This window comes from Arachis stenosperma, chromosome 6, assembly GCF_014773155.1.
Source record: "Arachis stenosperma cultivar V10309 chromosome 6, arast.V10309.gnm1.PFL2, whole genome shotgun sequence".
Taxonomy (NCBI): Eukaryota; Viridiplantae; Streptophyta; class Magnoliopsida; order Fabales; family Fabaceae; genus Arachis; species Arachis stenosperma.
Genome location: NC_080382.1, coordinates 6,119,534 through 6,136,325, shown reverse-complemented (window position 1 = coordinate 6,136,325; position 16,792 = coordinate 6,119,534). Strand labels below are relative to the sequence as shown.

At 34.1% G+C, this 16,792-nt stretch overlaps 1 protein-coding gene across 1 annotated transcript; it reads left to right on the top strand.

The window, feature by feature from the left end:
- The first annotated feature begins 722 nt into the window (after positions 1-722).
- Positions 723-2,101, top strand: LOC130933546 (uncharacterized). Its single transcript, XM_057863176.1, has 3 exons — positions 723-806; positions 1,124-1,866; positions 1,936-2,101. Exons 1-3 carry the CDS (start codon positions 723-725, stop codon positions 2,099-2,101), a joined length of 993 nt encoding a protein of 330 aa, XP_057719159.1.
- The last annotated feature ends 14,691 nt before the right edge of the window (positions 2,102-16,792 follow it).

Genomic DNA, 16,792 nt, shown 5'->3' with positions numbered 1-16,792 from the left:
TAATTTTTTATCTGTGTGTCTTGATTCATTATTATGTAAACCGTGGTAGGTAACTACGGTTTAAAATTTAGACATAAACTGTTGTAGGTTGGCACAGTTTATGATTGAGTAACAATAACCATAAACTGCGGTAGGTAACCATGGTTTATGAAGGCAGAAATTTGTCCATAAAACCCTCTAACCTGCCACGGTTTATGAAGGGATATGTAAATGCAGAAATCCTTGTTAGTTGCCACGATTTATGAAGATAAGAATTCTATATATATGAGTGAGATTCAAGCTGTTGAAGAGGAGCATTATCACAATGGCAAATGAGGAAGAGAGTTTTCTTGTCTTAGTACATTGTTTTGGGAAAATTCAAAGAAGCAAAAAATATGGTGTGAAGTTCACTGACAGAGAACCGTTGAGTATATTTATCAGTTCATCAAGCACTTTGTCAGATGTAAAGAACAGCATCTTGCAGAAGCTTGGAGTACTTGAGAGCAAGTGGGTGAAGAAGCTATTCTACAAGATTTCCAACGCAGTTGTGTTGACCGGTGTTAAGTATGATACGTTTGTGATAGCGGCCGATGAAGATATTCAGGTTCTGTTTCATTGTATTAGGAGTTTTTCAGAGGTCAGAATACACGAACTGTATGCGAAGTTGCATGTTGGTGTCGATAGTTCTGGGGGCATCAGTTCTAGTTCATAGCTCGACTTCCGTGGGCGGTGCGTCTAATTCGATGCCTGCGGCTGGACCAACTGTTCCGCAGGTCGCATCCCCTTCCTTTGCGACTGATTTAGATGGAATGGAGGCTGTTGCTTCTGTACCGTTCAAGAATTGTGGGGTTTGGCAGTAGGCATTTGAGGTGGACACCGGTGGTGGCATGATTCATGATGTTCAAGGGTTCGGGGAACCTTGTCGAGTAGAGAATGCAATGCGGGACGATGACTCTGACTAGGACCCTGTAGATATCATTGGTGACAACGATGATAACACAAGTGCCAATCCACGTACACAGCATGGCCCTTCAAGTTCTGGCACACAGTAGTACCCTCCACACTTCTCCACTCTAAACTTAGAGGCTTTGGGCCAACAAGCAGACGGAGGTGCTACAATTGGGGTTCTTTTACAGAATTTCAGATTGGGCAATCATTCCAGAATAAAGATGAAGCTGTTCTGAGTGTGAAGGACTATAGCATTCGTCGAGGTGTTGAGTACAGAGTCTTGGAATCCGATCATCTAAAGTATCATGGAAAATGTAAGGAGTTCGGCAATGGTTGTAGTTGGTTGATTCGCATATCGCTTCGTGCACGAAAGAGCACTTGGGAGGTTAGGAGATACAACGGTCCGCACACTTGCTTGGCCACCTCTATTTCCAGTGATCACTGGCAGCTTGATTACCACATTATCTGTGCGAGGATTTATCCGTTTGTTAGGGCGGATGCTGCGTTTTTGGTAAAGGTCTTGCAACAAGCAACAAAAGCCAATTACGGGTTCAGGCCTAGTTACATGAAGGTTTGGATGGCAAAATCGAAGGCAGTAGCACAAATATACGGAGATTGGGAAGAGTCATATGCCGAGTTGCCATGTTGGATGCTAGGGGTACAGTCGACCATGGCCGGGACAGTTACAGTGTTGAAGACCTCTCCTGTTCGAGTTGGGGATCAGGTCGATGTGTCTACGGTGTACTTTCATCGTCTTTTCTGGACATTTTCACCCTGCATTGAGGCCTTATGGCATTACAAGCCCCTGGTGAGTATTGATGGTACCCACTTGTATGGCAAGTATGGAGGCACGTTACTATTGGCGATAGCGCATGATGGGAACTCGAACATCCTCCCGATAGCCTTCGCCCTTGTGGAGAGAGAAAATGCGGAGTCATGGTCATTCTTCTTGTCCAACCTACGATCGCATGTGACGCCGTAGGAGGGTATTCTTGTTATCTCTGACAGGCACAATGGCATCAAGGCTACCTTTGAGGCCCTCAAGAATGGTTGGCTGCCTCCACGTGCTTTTCGAGCGTTCTGTATTCGTCATGTGGCGGCGAATTTTAGCCTAAGCTTCAAATGTAAAGATGCAAAGAGGATGCTGGTGAATGCTGCCTATGCAAAAAGCTGAAGCAGAGTTTTATTACTGGTTTGACATCATGCGGACTGAGAATTTGGCCATGTATGATTGGGCCAATCGGATGGAGTATGACAAGTGGACCCAGCATCAGGATAGCGGGAGGCGGTTTGGGCACATAACAACCAACATTAGTGAATGTGTGAATTCTGTGTTAAAGGGAACTCGCAACCTCCCGGTCACTTCATTGGTTAAGTCAACTTATGGGAGGCTTGCTGAGCTATTCGTGGTCTGCGGACAGATGGCGGAGGCACACTGGGAACTGGGCATGAATTTTGTCAGGCGTTGGTGAAGGCAATTGATCAAAACATCAGAGACTCCCGATGCTTCACCGTCACATTATACGACAGGCACCAATCGGAGTACACGGTGGCTAAGACGACACCGACTGGAAATTTCTTGCTAGATAGCTATCGAGTTTCTCTTAAGGATCAGACATGCAACCGCGGCCACTTTTAGGCACTGTATTATCCATGTTGTCACGCCATTGCATGTTGCGCTCACTCGCGCCTGAATTAGGCGTCATATGTTCATGAGGTGTATCGTATGAGTGAGGTGTTCAACGTGTACAAGAAAGGGTTTGTTCCGCCTATCCCAGAAGGCCTCTGGCCCCCATATGCTGAACCAACAGTCATTCCCGATCCTAACATGAGGTGTGCAAGAGAAGGACATCCGAAGGCAACCAGGTTCCGCGGTAGCATGGATCAGTCTGTTGAGAACCACCCTAAGCGCTGTGGGCTCTGTTGTCAGCCTAGTCATACGCGAAGGAACTGTGACCAGCGAAGACATACTACTGTCGAGGATGGTTAGATGTTATGAGGTTTATGATCCCATTGATGTTGTCTATGTTGTATTAGAAATGCTTAATTTGTGTAATGTTAGGTGTTGAGTCAATCGATGTCGTTCGTGAGTTCAATGTATTAAGTACGTATGTTTAACTCGTTTTATTTTAGATGTTTAATTGAAACACGTTGGTCGGCTTATGAAAGAGCTAAATAGTAGTTACAAATGGGTTCATAACCATATATCATAAAATATATGTAACACACATACATGTCTAATACTATATAACAATAGTCTCATACATAAAATCCTAAACATGCTGCGTAGAACATAATGAAACATAGTTCCCACTATATGTAAAAACAACACAATACTAATCAGAATCCTCAATGGTGTCACTGTCGTCACCGTTGAAAGGACCAAGCAGGTGACCTCCGGTACCACACATAGGAGGATACCGCATCCTCGTCGGTGCTAAGCAGCCTCTGCTGCAGATATCTGTGGCGGAACGACGCTGAATGCTGATGGTGGAGTCTCTCCTAAAGCGAACCATGGGTCATATGGAGAAGCTACATGCTCATTCAGATCCACCGGCAACTGAGGCTGAACATCCTGACTCGGCGGCTGGTACTCGGCAAACTGGGAATGAACATTCGGCATCTGTGGCCTATAATGGGTCGCATCGTCGTCCCTCAGCATGTCTGCTATATCCCTAAAGAACTATGACTGACTAACAGGATTCCCGATGTCCATGATGACGGCCGCAATAGCAAAGTCAGCGAAGTCCTGTGGCCCGACACTCTCAAACATCTGAGAGCTACCCCCAACTTCGTAGGTGGAGTGATCCATCCCTGTGTCCAAACCTCCAACATCCTCACCAACAGCGTGCTGAACACCATCATCCCCATCGGGAGGTCTTCTACCTCGAGCCCGTCCACGACCATCCCGCCCACCGTGCCGTCTGGCTCTACGTCGAGGAACACGATGATCCCTAAAGCCTCTATCATCAGCACCACCTTCGTCGTCATCCATAAGGTTGTCGATCCATCGCCACTCTCGATCGGTGGCACGTGTGCCTATACGCCAACGCCGATCTACTCGCCTGTTGTCAGGTCTGTCTGGGACCTGCACCCTGGGAGGTGCTTGCGACGATCCTCTATGACGAGTCTCCTCCGTCATCACAATCGGTCTAGGATCATGAAATGCAACATCTGGGGATAGGAATCTATGGGCCACACGGTACCACCAGTCCAAGTACTCCGCTGATGGACCCAAATCAGCTACTCTATTGACCGGGATGACTGAATCCAGCCTGTTCTCCCAATGCAAATGTCATTCCTGATAATATCTGGGGAATCATCGATCTCCACCCCTTTCATCCTTCACATGGAGTCAATCTATGTTTAGAGCCAATTGGGGGAGATGCTGACACCGCTAATAACCCTAGTAGGCTACAACATGTGGATAAGGAAATCCTCAGCATACTTGCAATATTAATAATAGTAAATATAATTTAAAACATTACTATACACCCACAACTTGAGCATGTATATTCTTTATCCATAACTGAAGCACGACATTTTTTATTTTTCATATTAGTTTTCTATTTCCTCTAATAATAGTAATAACAATAATAACAATAATAATAATAATAATAATAACGACAATAACAATAGTAATAATAACATTAATATGAATAATAATAACAATAATACTAATAATAACAACAATAACAATAATAATAATAATACTAACAATAACAACATTAATAATAACAATAACAATAACAATAACAATAACAATAACAATAACAAGAATAACAATAACAATAATAATAACAATAATAATAATAATAATAATAATAATAATAATAAGGTAGTATAACTAACCTCTTGGTTGATGTTTCCAACCACGTGCGCAACGCCATTTAATCAGTACATGCGAGCTTTGTCTTCCATAGCTCCACCACCCAAATACTTCAAAACCTCAAAGCCTTCCCCAGATTCTCTCTCAACCTCCCAAATTCAAAAATTTTGGTTTAACACATATGAAATCCCTAATGACTTAACGCGGATTATGTATTTATATTACTCCAAGCATAAACCGTGATAGCCAACAAGATTTTATGATCACAATGTTTTCTCATAAACCGTGGTAACCAAGCACGGTTTCAACTCACGTTTTTCATGCATAATCCGTGGTAACCTACCGCGGTTTATGCTCATTGTTTCCCGGTCATAAATCGTGACAACCTCCCACGGTTTATGTCTAAACTATAAATCGTAGTTACCTACCACGGTTTACATAATAATAAATCAGGACACTCATGTAAACGAATGGCAAATATTGTATTTGAGTAAACAATCCCTTCAATTATTTTAATCAAGTAAAATGCCCTTTTTGTTATGTTCCCTCTATGCTTTATATTTTTTCCCTTTTTTTTAAATCATTGGTAACTTCAAGTCCTCAACTAAAACAAATAAATAATGGAACACCGAAAAAAAAAATAAAAAAACCTTGTTTAATGTGTAGCAGCATATTCAAAATCAAAATAAATCGTTATTATTACCCGCAATTTACGTAAAGAGAGAGAATGAAACAAAAACCAATATAGATAGTAGCAGTTTATGTGTCACACTTATCATTCTCACCCGTCTTAAAATCAGAATTATCTCATCATTATTATTGATACTCACCACATCATTTTTCTGGTTATTGTCAAAGTCACTACCTACAGAGTCATCGGAATCACCACTCTCCTGATCATAATTATTGTGTACAATATGAAACAACTTAGCACTGGGAACATGAGTTGCAGCACTAACTTCTCTATATACTTTTGGTCTTAACTTAACATGCAAAAAAAAAAGGAATAAAGAGGATAATCACCTCCCTGAATAAGTTGCTACTGAAACTGCCTTTCACGTGATTTCTTATACAAAACAAGGTCTCGTAATAAATGTGTGTTTGGTTTAGCAAAAATGAAACAAAAATAATAAAATGAAATAAAATGAAGATAGAAGATGAAGAATGATAGTTGAGAAATAAAATAAAAATGACCTTTATGTAAAAAAGATGAGAAAGATGAAAAAAGATAGCTGATAAATAAAATAAAAATGACCGTGTATGTATAAAAGTAAGAAGGTGAAGAAGGGTAGTTGAGAGAATAAATTTTACCATCAATTCTCAACGATAAGAATTGAAAACAAAAGTTACAAAATGTTGGTTCAACGTATGTTTAAAGATAAAAATCATATTAAAAAAGATTATCCAAACAAATTTGGTCCAACGTTCAAGATTTTTGAATGTGCGTGGGGGCATTCTCCAATTCAAATATTAGAGTATGCAACTGACGCCGGGACGTCACTTGGATCACCAATCTTGGCGAAGTTAATAACCCCACTATGGTGAAAGTAGCCAAGAACCCACCTTGGTTGGCTAAGCCAAGGATGCACCTGTTACTCTCAAAGAGCCTATAGAAAAATAAGCACACAGCTTATTTAATATATAACTCAATCAATTCAACTTTATAAATAAAAGGGTATATATGCATATTTATACTAGTAGGGAAGGAGAACTTTCATGACTCGACGTTGGACTAACTCAGAACACAATATAATAATATATGCTAAACTAGACTACTTTAATTAACGACACACACATGAAGATACATGCTCCTGCATCATTCTCCATGTGTTGGAAAGGGCTCCTACATTATCCTCCCTGAGTTGAAAAAGGCTCTTCTTGTATTGGCGAAAGATTCCATTGGTGAGTGCATTTAGTCTTGAAAGATGTGAAAAGACATAGCTTGATTCTTTTGACCATCTATATGTTGTAATGGAGTTAATACAATCTTCTTGCCTTCTTTGATAAAGGAGTATGTATTTTTGAAACCATCGTGAATAGCTCGACAATCATATTGCCAAAGACGTCTTAATAGTAAGTGACATGCGTCCATCGGGATGACGTCACACACTTTATCTTTGTATTTATTTCCAATAGAAAATTAGACTAAACATCACTTTGTGACTTTAATTTTATTCTCTTTTTTAACCAATGCAACTTGTAAGGGCGAGGATGTAACTTGGTTGGAAGCTTCAATTTGTCTACCATATAATTTGAGACAACATTTTCACAACTTTCGCTAACTATAATGACCTTACAAACCTTCTCTTCAACAGTGCATCTTGTGTTAAAGATGTTGTGGCGTCGCCAACTCTCGTCTTCTATTACCCTTGCAGTATTCAAGCTTTGACAAACTACTAAAGCTTCTCCACAATCGGCTGAAACTTCTTCAGTAGCATAATCAACCTCACCTTCCTCTTCTTGCTCTTGAATTGGTTCTTCATTAACCTCTTCCTCGACAAGAGTGATAATCCTTCTATTTGGACAATTAGCAGCAATATGCCTAAAATCTTGACATTTAAAGCATTTCTTATCTAATAATCCACGCTCCATGTTGCTTTTATAAGATCCCATCTTCATTTTTTGTTGAACATCAAGGATGACTTTTTTGTCCTTCGATGACTGAGTATTATTTCTTTGAGTTCTTTGCTTTTCAATCTTTAATGACATCTTAATGACATCATCCAAGATCCAATATGGTTGCAGCGGAAGGACATTAAAAATTTCTATATTCAGTCCTCCAAGATAACGAGCAATTATTTGTTCTTCACGCTCTTGAATGTCACACTTCATAAGCAACTTTCAAAATCTATTGTATATTCTTCTACAGATAATGACTTTTGCCTCAAATTATGAAATTTGATGAAGGTGTTTTGCATGTAATGTTCAGGAAGGAACTTGCGCTTGAGCTCACAACGTATTTTATCCCATGTCTTGATCTTTCTTCTTCCTTCTCTTTCTCGCTGACACTTGAGATTCTCCCACCATACTGATGCATGCTTCTTTAACTTCATCGCCACAAGCTTCACACAGTTTTCATCTGAAATGTCTTTTAACTCGAATACTCTTTCCACTGTACAAAACCAATCGATGAAATCATCAGGTTGGAGTCTCCCTTCAAACTCAGGAATATCAATTTTGATTCCTAAGTCTTTAGCTTTGTGAGTCGTATTGTGTCGTGCTCTTCGTGTGGACAAATCTTCAGATGAAAAAGAATAATGAAATGGATTTGTATTATCCTTTTCGCTAGAAGGACTGTCTTCAGTCTGGCTTCCATGATTATGTTGAGCGGCTTCATATTTTGCAAGTTACTTTTGCAACTCCTTAACTTGACGGCGTAATTCCTCCACTTCAATTTCTTGAGTAGTTCTACGCTTTCTTGAGTAATTCTATGTTTCGGAGCCATCTTTATCTACTATGCAATGAGACTGATGCTTGGTGTTGATGTTGTGATGATGATGAGAATGCATAATGATGATAATGATGGGAATGAACGAAGATAATCACCAACAGAAATGGCAACAAAAGAAGAGAAAATAACGATATTACCTGGAACTTCGCAGTAGACAATCGGTACTGATGACGACTCGTACTAACAGCGAGAGAATCACACTGATACCAAACTGACGCCAGGACGTCGAGGTTAACAACCCCACTATAGTGAAAGTAGCCAAGAACGCACCTTGGTTGGCTAAGCCAAAGATGCACCTCTTACTCTCAAAGAGTCTATAGAAAAATAAGCACACAACTTATTTAATATATAACTCAATCAACTCAACTTTATAAATAAAAGGGGTACATACACATATTTATACTAATAGGGGAGGAGGAACCTTCATGACTCGGACGATATAGGACTAATTCATAACACAATATAATAATATATGCTAAACTAGATTACTTTAATTAACAACACAAACATAGAAATACATGCTCCTATATCAGCAATAATACGTAAACCGCTGCTGTCTCTAGCGATTTACACTGGCCTTCGTTTTCATATAAACCGTTACTGCCTATAACTGTTTATGTTTTGTTCTATTCCTTTAGAAATTGCCACGGTATATAGCAATTTCTGTTTCAACCTCTCTTCACGTAAACTGCAGTTAATAGTAGCGATTTATATTAATTTTAAATTCATTGCTATCAGTAATTTGTAAAAAAACTTACAATTGCATCTTCAATTTAAAAAACGTTACAATCTAATAATTTTAAATTTTAATTATTTTATTTGAGTAATTTGTAATTTAGGTTAGAACTTTCGCTAAACCCGAAGGAAATTTCGTTTCAAAATAAATTAAAAAAATACAAAGACTATTTTCTATTTATATTTTCATTTAGTGCTTGACAGTTGACAATCACTTACCAAGAGCATAGTATAGTCTACAGATAATTAATTAATAACAATATAAATATTTTTTTTAAGTTGATTTAATTATTTAATTAATTTTTATAATTTTATTAAATTTATAATTAAATTTTTATATTTTTTAATTAAATTCTATAATATTTTTAATTTTATAATTAAATTTTTATTAATATAAAAAATATTTATTTGTAAATTGAAAATATATACCATTAAAAATTTAATTAAATATTTCACTATATATTTAAAAAAATATTTTTTAAATTTTAATATTTTTAACATAAAAAAATTTATATAAAATTAAAAATAATATATAAATTTAATTATAAAAATATAAAAATTTAATTATAAATTTAATAAAATTATAAAAAATAATAAAAAATAAATCTTTTAAGATTTTATCATGGGTCCATCTAGTATATAGATGGATATATACAGATTTTTTGTCTTTTTTGCTTTAAAAGCGTATCACTAAAAGTGTTGCTTAAAGAGAAAGTGTTACCTTTAATCGTTAACTTGGCTCTGATACCAATTTTTTAAAGTCGATTTTTTCTGTAATTTCTTTTTCGAAATTTCTATTAACTCTTCATATTTTACTTCGAATAACTTTGTAATTTGTATAGATTTGGTTGGTGGTGATTTATAATTTGCAATTTCATAATCAAAAGTATTGACCATTTCTACTGTTACTAATTCTGATTTCAAAGTTTTTCAATCTTGTTTTAGTTTATAATATTCTTTTTTGCATGGATTATTGTATATAAAATCTTTTATCTTTTTGTCTTTTTCTTTAATATAATTTTTCAAATCCTCAAAAACTTCTTTTATTTCTATACTTTCTGTTGTTTCTAAATATCTTTTTAATTTTTCAACTTCATTCTCCATTTTTTCTTTTAACAGCTTTAATTCTTTTAAGTCATAATATGGTTTTCCAGGCATTTATAAATTTTTTAAGTTTAGCTCCAACTTGTTTATATTTGTTCTTATTTCTATCTTTTTTATTATAAGGTCATTAATTTCAAACTAAAGATTATTTAATTCCCTTTTATACCCCTTTATTTTACTTTTTAATTTTTTCGCCCTTTTTCTTTTTATTTTGTTTTCTGGTCTTTCAATCTTTGTATACTTCATTATTTATCTTAGAATTTCTGCAAATTCTATCATCGATTCATCACTATTTTCTAGAGATTCTATTACTTTTTCTAACTCTTCAACTTCTTCTTTCAACTTGTCATAGATTATTTTTAGAGCTTCAAATGCTCTTTGATTTATTTCAGAAAACTGTAAATAATTCAACCGATTTTCTCTTTCAAAGAGCTCTTGTTTCTTGTCTTGATAGGTTACATATATTTTTTCTTTATTTATTGTCATAACTTAGTGTTTAGGGTTTCATTTAATTTTTCGACCTTTTTTGTTAATTCTTTTATTTCAGAACTTTCTTCTTTAATCTTTAACTTAGATAAACTTAAAGGGCTATTAATTTTGGATTCTCTTATTTGAAAATTCGATGAAACTAATTTTCCTGATGGTTCTTTTAGTAAAAGAACTGGGTTTTCAATAGCTTTATATTTTGGTATTTCTGTCTTTACAATTTTCTGAAATAATTCATCGACATAAATTCTTTCTCTGTTTTTAAATATTATACTATGATGACTATTTGTTAAAGCATAATTTATTGCATATGTAATTGAAAATGGTTCATCGTCTTGTTCCATTAGATTCTTTCTGTGAAATTTATAAGCCAAACTTATCGATCTTCCAAGATTTTCAGTTGATAAAGGTATAGCATATCCAAGATGGGCATTGAATTTAACATTTACGTTTGCCAAGTTTCCATGAACAATTCCAATTATTTGATCTATTGGGTCATCAGTAATTCTTTTATCACAGATTGCTAAGCTTATTGGTGAATTAATTCCTTTCATATATGTAGATTTGATTAAGACTTGTATAGTACTAATATGAATCCATCCAATTTTAGATCTTTTTTGTTGATCCTTAATTTTCTCAATCTGTTTACTCAATTTTTCATCATTTATCAAGGCTATTTCAAGTTCTCCATTAGCAGATTTTATCTTTATAGGGGCTTCAAGTTGAATTTTTCCATAGTATATTATATTTTTTCTATTAAAAACTTCTTTTAAAAGATTTTGTTTATTAAAATTTTCATTTGATTTGAGGTTTAATTCTGTTTTTAGAACAGCCTGTTTTTCATTATCTAATAAAGCAGATAATCTATAATAATCAGATTCTTCTGTTAATTCTAAACTTTCTAAATAATTCATAACTAAGAGGTTAGGATAAAGGCGTACCTTTCTGGAGAAAAACTTCCTTTATTTAGAATATTTTACATAAGATGTTTTTATCTCCAGAGGGGAGATTGTAGATACTAACTCCAGAGGGGAGTTTAGAATTGGTTTTTCCTAAGGGAATTTTTCTTCAGACTATAGAATCGCCTCGGCAGCTTCCTCCATGCTCTCCTAGCATATGAGTACTCTTAGCCTCCTGCTTTCCATTGTCTGATCCCTTCTACAATTGCCTAAGCAACCTATTTATAATGGTTGGGTCTGATGGATAATTCCCATCCTTACCCTTCTTATGACGTCATTGCTTACGTCATTGTTTATTATCTTGCACCAGCTACATTGTTGGTGCTCTATGACCTAAGCGCTTACGTCACTATGCAATAATATTGAGAGATGCTTCAGATGTGCTGTCCTCCTCTTTCATTATGTGGCCTTCAGATGCGTTGTCTCCTTCCTTTATCATGTGGGTTGATTCCGTTTCATTATTGCTTTCTTCAGATAACTCTGAGACACATAGCTGGCACTTGTGGTCTTCTCTGTCTTTTATCAAATAGCAGAGATTCCTCTTTATCCCTTCGGGGAGCTTTTCTAAGAGTCTAGATAAGTTGTAGAATGCTGATTCAAATTCCACTAAGAGTCTCATCTCTCTTTCTTCAATTTCATTCCTTTTACTGGACACAAGCAAAGTATTTCTGCTTTTATAATTGATTCTTGTGTGAGATTCTCTTGTTATCTTTTGAGTTCTTTCGAAGACCCTTGCTAGTGTGCTGGCTAGTCTTCCTTCATGACTGTAGATTGTTAAATCTTGAACTTGATCAATTGGTTGAAAATTTCCTGGGAAGACGGACATGAAGATTACTTGATGTGCTGGAACCAAGCATTCTTCTTCTTCATTAAAAATAGGTTGACTATTCGTAAATTTTAGGGATATATCCCTTGGATTTACGTTGTCAATCATATTTTTAAATCTCTTTACTGCATCAATGAATCCTGCAGGAAACTCACTAATAATTTTCAAATCATTAAAAATTAAAATTGTATCAATTAATCCATGCTGGAAAAACTGATAGGTGTCAGATGGGGAAGCATCTGGAAATATAACCAGCTTTGCTAGCTATTCTTTGGCAATAGGATAATATCCCAAGATTGCCCTTTTTTCTTCAGTCCAATTCAGGACTATGTTAAGGGTTTCTCTGAGATTTGATCTACAGACCCTTTTCTTTTCCTTGATTTCAGCCCTTGTAGGAATGTTTCTTATTATTCCTGTTCTCTAGGTTTGAATTGGAGCTTTATCTGCTCTTTTTAGGGTTTGCTCTGGATGAAGAGCTTCATAGTCCCTGAAAGATTCCTTTGCTTCTTCCAGTGTTAAAAACCCTCCTTTATGAATTATCCTTGATTGATGTGTAAATGGTGCTGCTTTCTCCCAGGCATCATATACTCCTTTCATGGGGCCATTATAAATTACATAATATTTTTTATCTTGGGTGGATTTTTTGATAATTTCAGCAATTGTTTTATTTTCTGGAATTTTTTCTTCACCTGATTTGTCCACCACGCTTAGCTGGCTGAACTCTGATGGTTTTGGTTGTTGTGTTGATTTTATTGCTTCGATGGCCTTCTTGAGGGATTGGATCTGTGTCCTTATTTGCTGACAATGCTTGCATTTTTCGAGTTCTTGTTCGTATTTCTGGATTTCTTGATCTAATGCGTTGTAGACGAACTCCATTCTCTTGTTAACGTATCTGCAATAACATTTTTGTCACCCTTAATATATTCAATTTTTATTGGATATTGTAACAAAATAATTGCCATCTTACCAATCGTCCATGATATAATCAACTTTTAAGTTATATCGTATGAAACCTGTTAGGTAACTTGAATCTGTCATTAATGTAAATCTCTGGGTAGTAAATCAATTTTCCATTTCTTAAGAGATTTAATTGCTGCTAGAGTTTCCTTTTCATGAGTGGTATCTCTGTTCTGTTGGAGTAAAAGTCCCTGAAATATACCTGCAAAGTAATTCCTTTGGGGAATATTTAGAATCTAATGATTCTTTTTCTTGTTCCAACTTTTTATAGCTTTCTTAGCTTTTAGACATCCTGATCAGGTTATGTCTGAAGCATCTGTTTCTACTATTAAGTAGTCATTTTCTTCTGGATATACAGTTCTGGAAGTTTTTCACAAAGTTCTTTAATTCTTTGAATTTGCATACTATCTTTTCATCCCATTTCCATTCTTTTTTAGTACTTATTTTTGGAAATAAGCTTTTAGTGTATTTGTTATATTCTTTAAAAATCCTTGATCAGAATATAATTTATACACCCTAAAAATCTTTGTAATTGTTTTCTATCTTCTATTTTATTAGGAAATAAATTTACCTTTTCTAGAACATTTGGTTGAAGTTTTAGCTTACCTTGAGTAGATAGAATTAATCCAAGAAACTCTATTTCTTGTTTTGCTATTCTTGCTTTCTTTTTGCTAAGAACTAATCCTTTTTCTTTACATCTTTCTAAAACTATTAATAATTTTTGAAGATGATCTTCTTTATCCTGTTTTGTAAAAATTAGTATATCATCAATGTACACTAAAACAAATTCATTTAATTCTTTTAGATTTTCTTCCATAAATCTTCGATAAATACCTGGGGCTTGTTTTAATCCGAATGGTAATACATTCCATTCATAGAGCAACACACTTGTTGATTCTTTTATTGGGCAAGTAAAAGCGATTAATTTCTTTGTTTCTTCGTCTAAACGAAGTTGCTAATACCCTGATTTTGCATCAAGAGATGAAAACCAAGTTGCTCCTTTTATTTTTTCTAAAATAGAATCTTTTCTTGGAAGTTTATGAGCATCACCAATAGTTGCTTCATTCATCTTCTTATAGTTAATAACCATTCTTCGTTTTTCCCTTTTAATTTCATTATTGTTTTCGACATAAAAGGCTGGGGCCGCATGAGGACTTTTACTTAATCTTATAATTCCTTTTTCCAAAAGATCTCTACATTCTAATGAAAATTCTTCTCTATCTCTTGCGGAATAAGGAATTTTATTTGGAACATTTATCTCTTTTGTAGGATCTTTTAATTTAATACTTACTAATTCGTTATTTGTATTTTTAATATCTAAAGGATTTTCAGCACAAATTTCATCCAAAAGTTCTTCTATCTTTATTTCAAGATTATTTTTTGGGATATTTATCTGAAAGTATAGATTTAATAACATGTCTCTAATATAGAGAATATTTTAAATTTTAAGATCTTATCTATAGTAGTAGTTGGTATTTTTATACGTTTTGATTTTTGATTTATTGAAGAATCGTGTGGAGCTTTTAAAACTATATATGTTAATTCTTGAATGAATGGATGATATAGCTTTAAAAAGTATTTCCTATGATAAAATCCATTCCAGAATCTAACATATATTGATGGAACAATGAACCTATAATTTTGAATAAAAATTTCAACTATCTCCGCTTTTTGGTCAATTTTATGTTTGATTTGTCAGCTATTCTAACTCTTAATGGTTTCTTTAATTTTCCAATCAAGTTTTATACTTGAACTAGCAAAGCATTGTGTTGCTCCAGAATCTATGAAAGCATTTATAAACTTTTCTGTTATTTTATAGTAATAAATGTAGCATTATTACTCAGTCTCTGAGTCTGTTTCCGAGACATATTCAAAAATATAGTCTAAGTTATCATCGGATTCTTCTAATGGTTCCATGAAACAAGACTTAACAATTTCTATTTGTTTAGTAAGATCCTTTTTATCCTTCGGGCATTCATTTGCATAGTGTCCTTCTTTTTAGCAATACCAACATTTACAATTTTCTTTTTATTCGGGCAATAGTGTCTTTATTTTTATTGTTATTTCCTTTCTAAAAATATCTCTTTCTCCAGTTTGGATAGTATTTTTTTTTCTAAATGATATTTTCTTTTTCTTTGAAAATTTTTATTAACATATTTTGAGGTATCTCATTATCCTGACAGCAAATTCTAATTATATTTGCAAATCTTTTTTGAGTTGCTTCTTGCATACAACGTTCTTTTATTTCCTCTCTTATTGCAGAGGTTGCCCCACCAAAATTATTTTCAATTGTCCATCTATTTATTTCTCTTATAAATCTTCCCATTATAAATTCATTAGCAGGATATGGAAGTTTTGTTATATACATACTAAGATAATGATTTTATCTTCTCTTTTAATTTGTAATAATGTATTATATATCACATATATAAGACTCCACATTACATAAATCATATATCTGAATATTAGCTAAATGATTTTTTGCTTCTTGATATTCTTTATTATAGACTTCTTGTCTATGATCTATAATATTTTTTCCAAAAAATTCTTGTATAGAATCATCATTATATATATTATCATAAGCTGATGCTTTTGTTTCTAATTCTTCTATTTTTGGTTTTTATTGATGTCATATAATCTCTTATAGTTCCTTTAGTATGAAACCCTATGTAATTCCAAATGTCTCTTCCAGACAATTCACTAAGCTTTGGATTAGTAAAGGCTTCTAATAAGAAGGAATTCAACCAATTTTCGAAAATTTCTTTTTCATTCTTTTTACAGTCTAAATCGAGCATTCTATCTCCTTCCATTTCCTGGATTTAGGGATGTATTTTGATGGTATTTTTGTATATTTTGAATCTTTATTTATAAACCCTTTTTTAAAGGCATAATTATCAAAACCTGTTTCCCATTTAAATTGAGATTGATTATCCTTAGATGTTCCAGCTTCATTTTTTACTTGTATTGGAATTGCTGGTTCTTCGTCACTTGAGTAATATAGGATGTGTTCTTCATTTTCTATATTTTCAGAACTTACTAATTCTTCTTCTATTTGAAATCCCTGTTCCATAACATTATTTTCTTGAGCCATTTTTAATTGTTTAAAAAGCATTGTAACTTCTTCTAATTTTTCTTCAATATTCATAATTTTAGTGGTGGTTTTACTTTTAAATCTGTTATGTTGATTATATTTTGAAATTTTTTCTTTGGGATTTTCTTTTTCCTTATTTCTCTGAAATTTTATGGATACTAATATTTCTTCAAGCATGTCTACTATAGAATTTAATTGTGGGTTAAAGGTATGATAAAGATGTGGTGAATCATTTCCATGGTAACATTTTTTAAGAATTCCGTGTGAGAAATAAGTTTTTTCAGGTTTTTGAAGTCCTTCAATAAAACTTATAGTAAAATAAAGATTTTGAAAAAAATCATTTTGTATTGATTTTAAGAATTCGGTGTCATTACAGTTAACATTAGTTAAAAACATTAATTTTTGATCTATTAATTTTGATAACTTA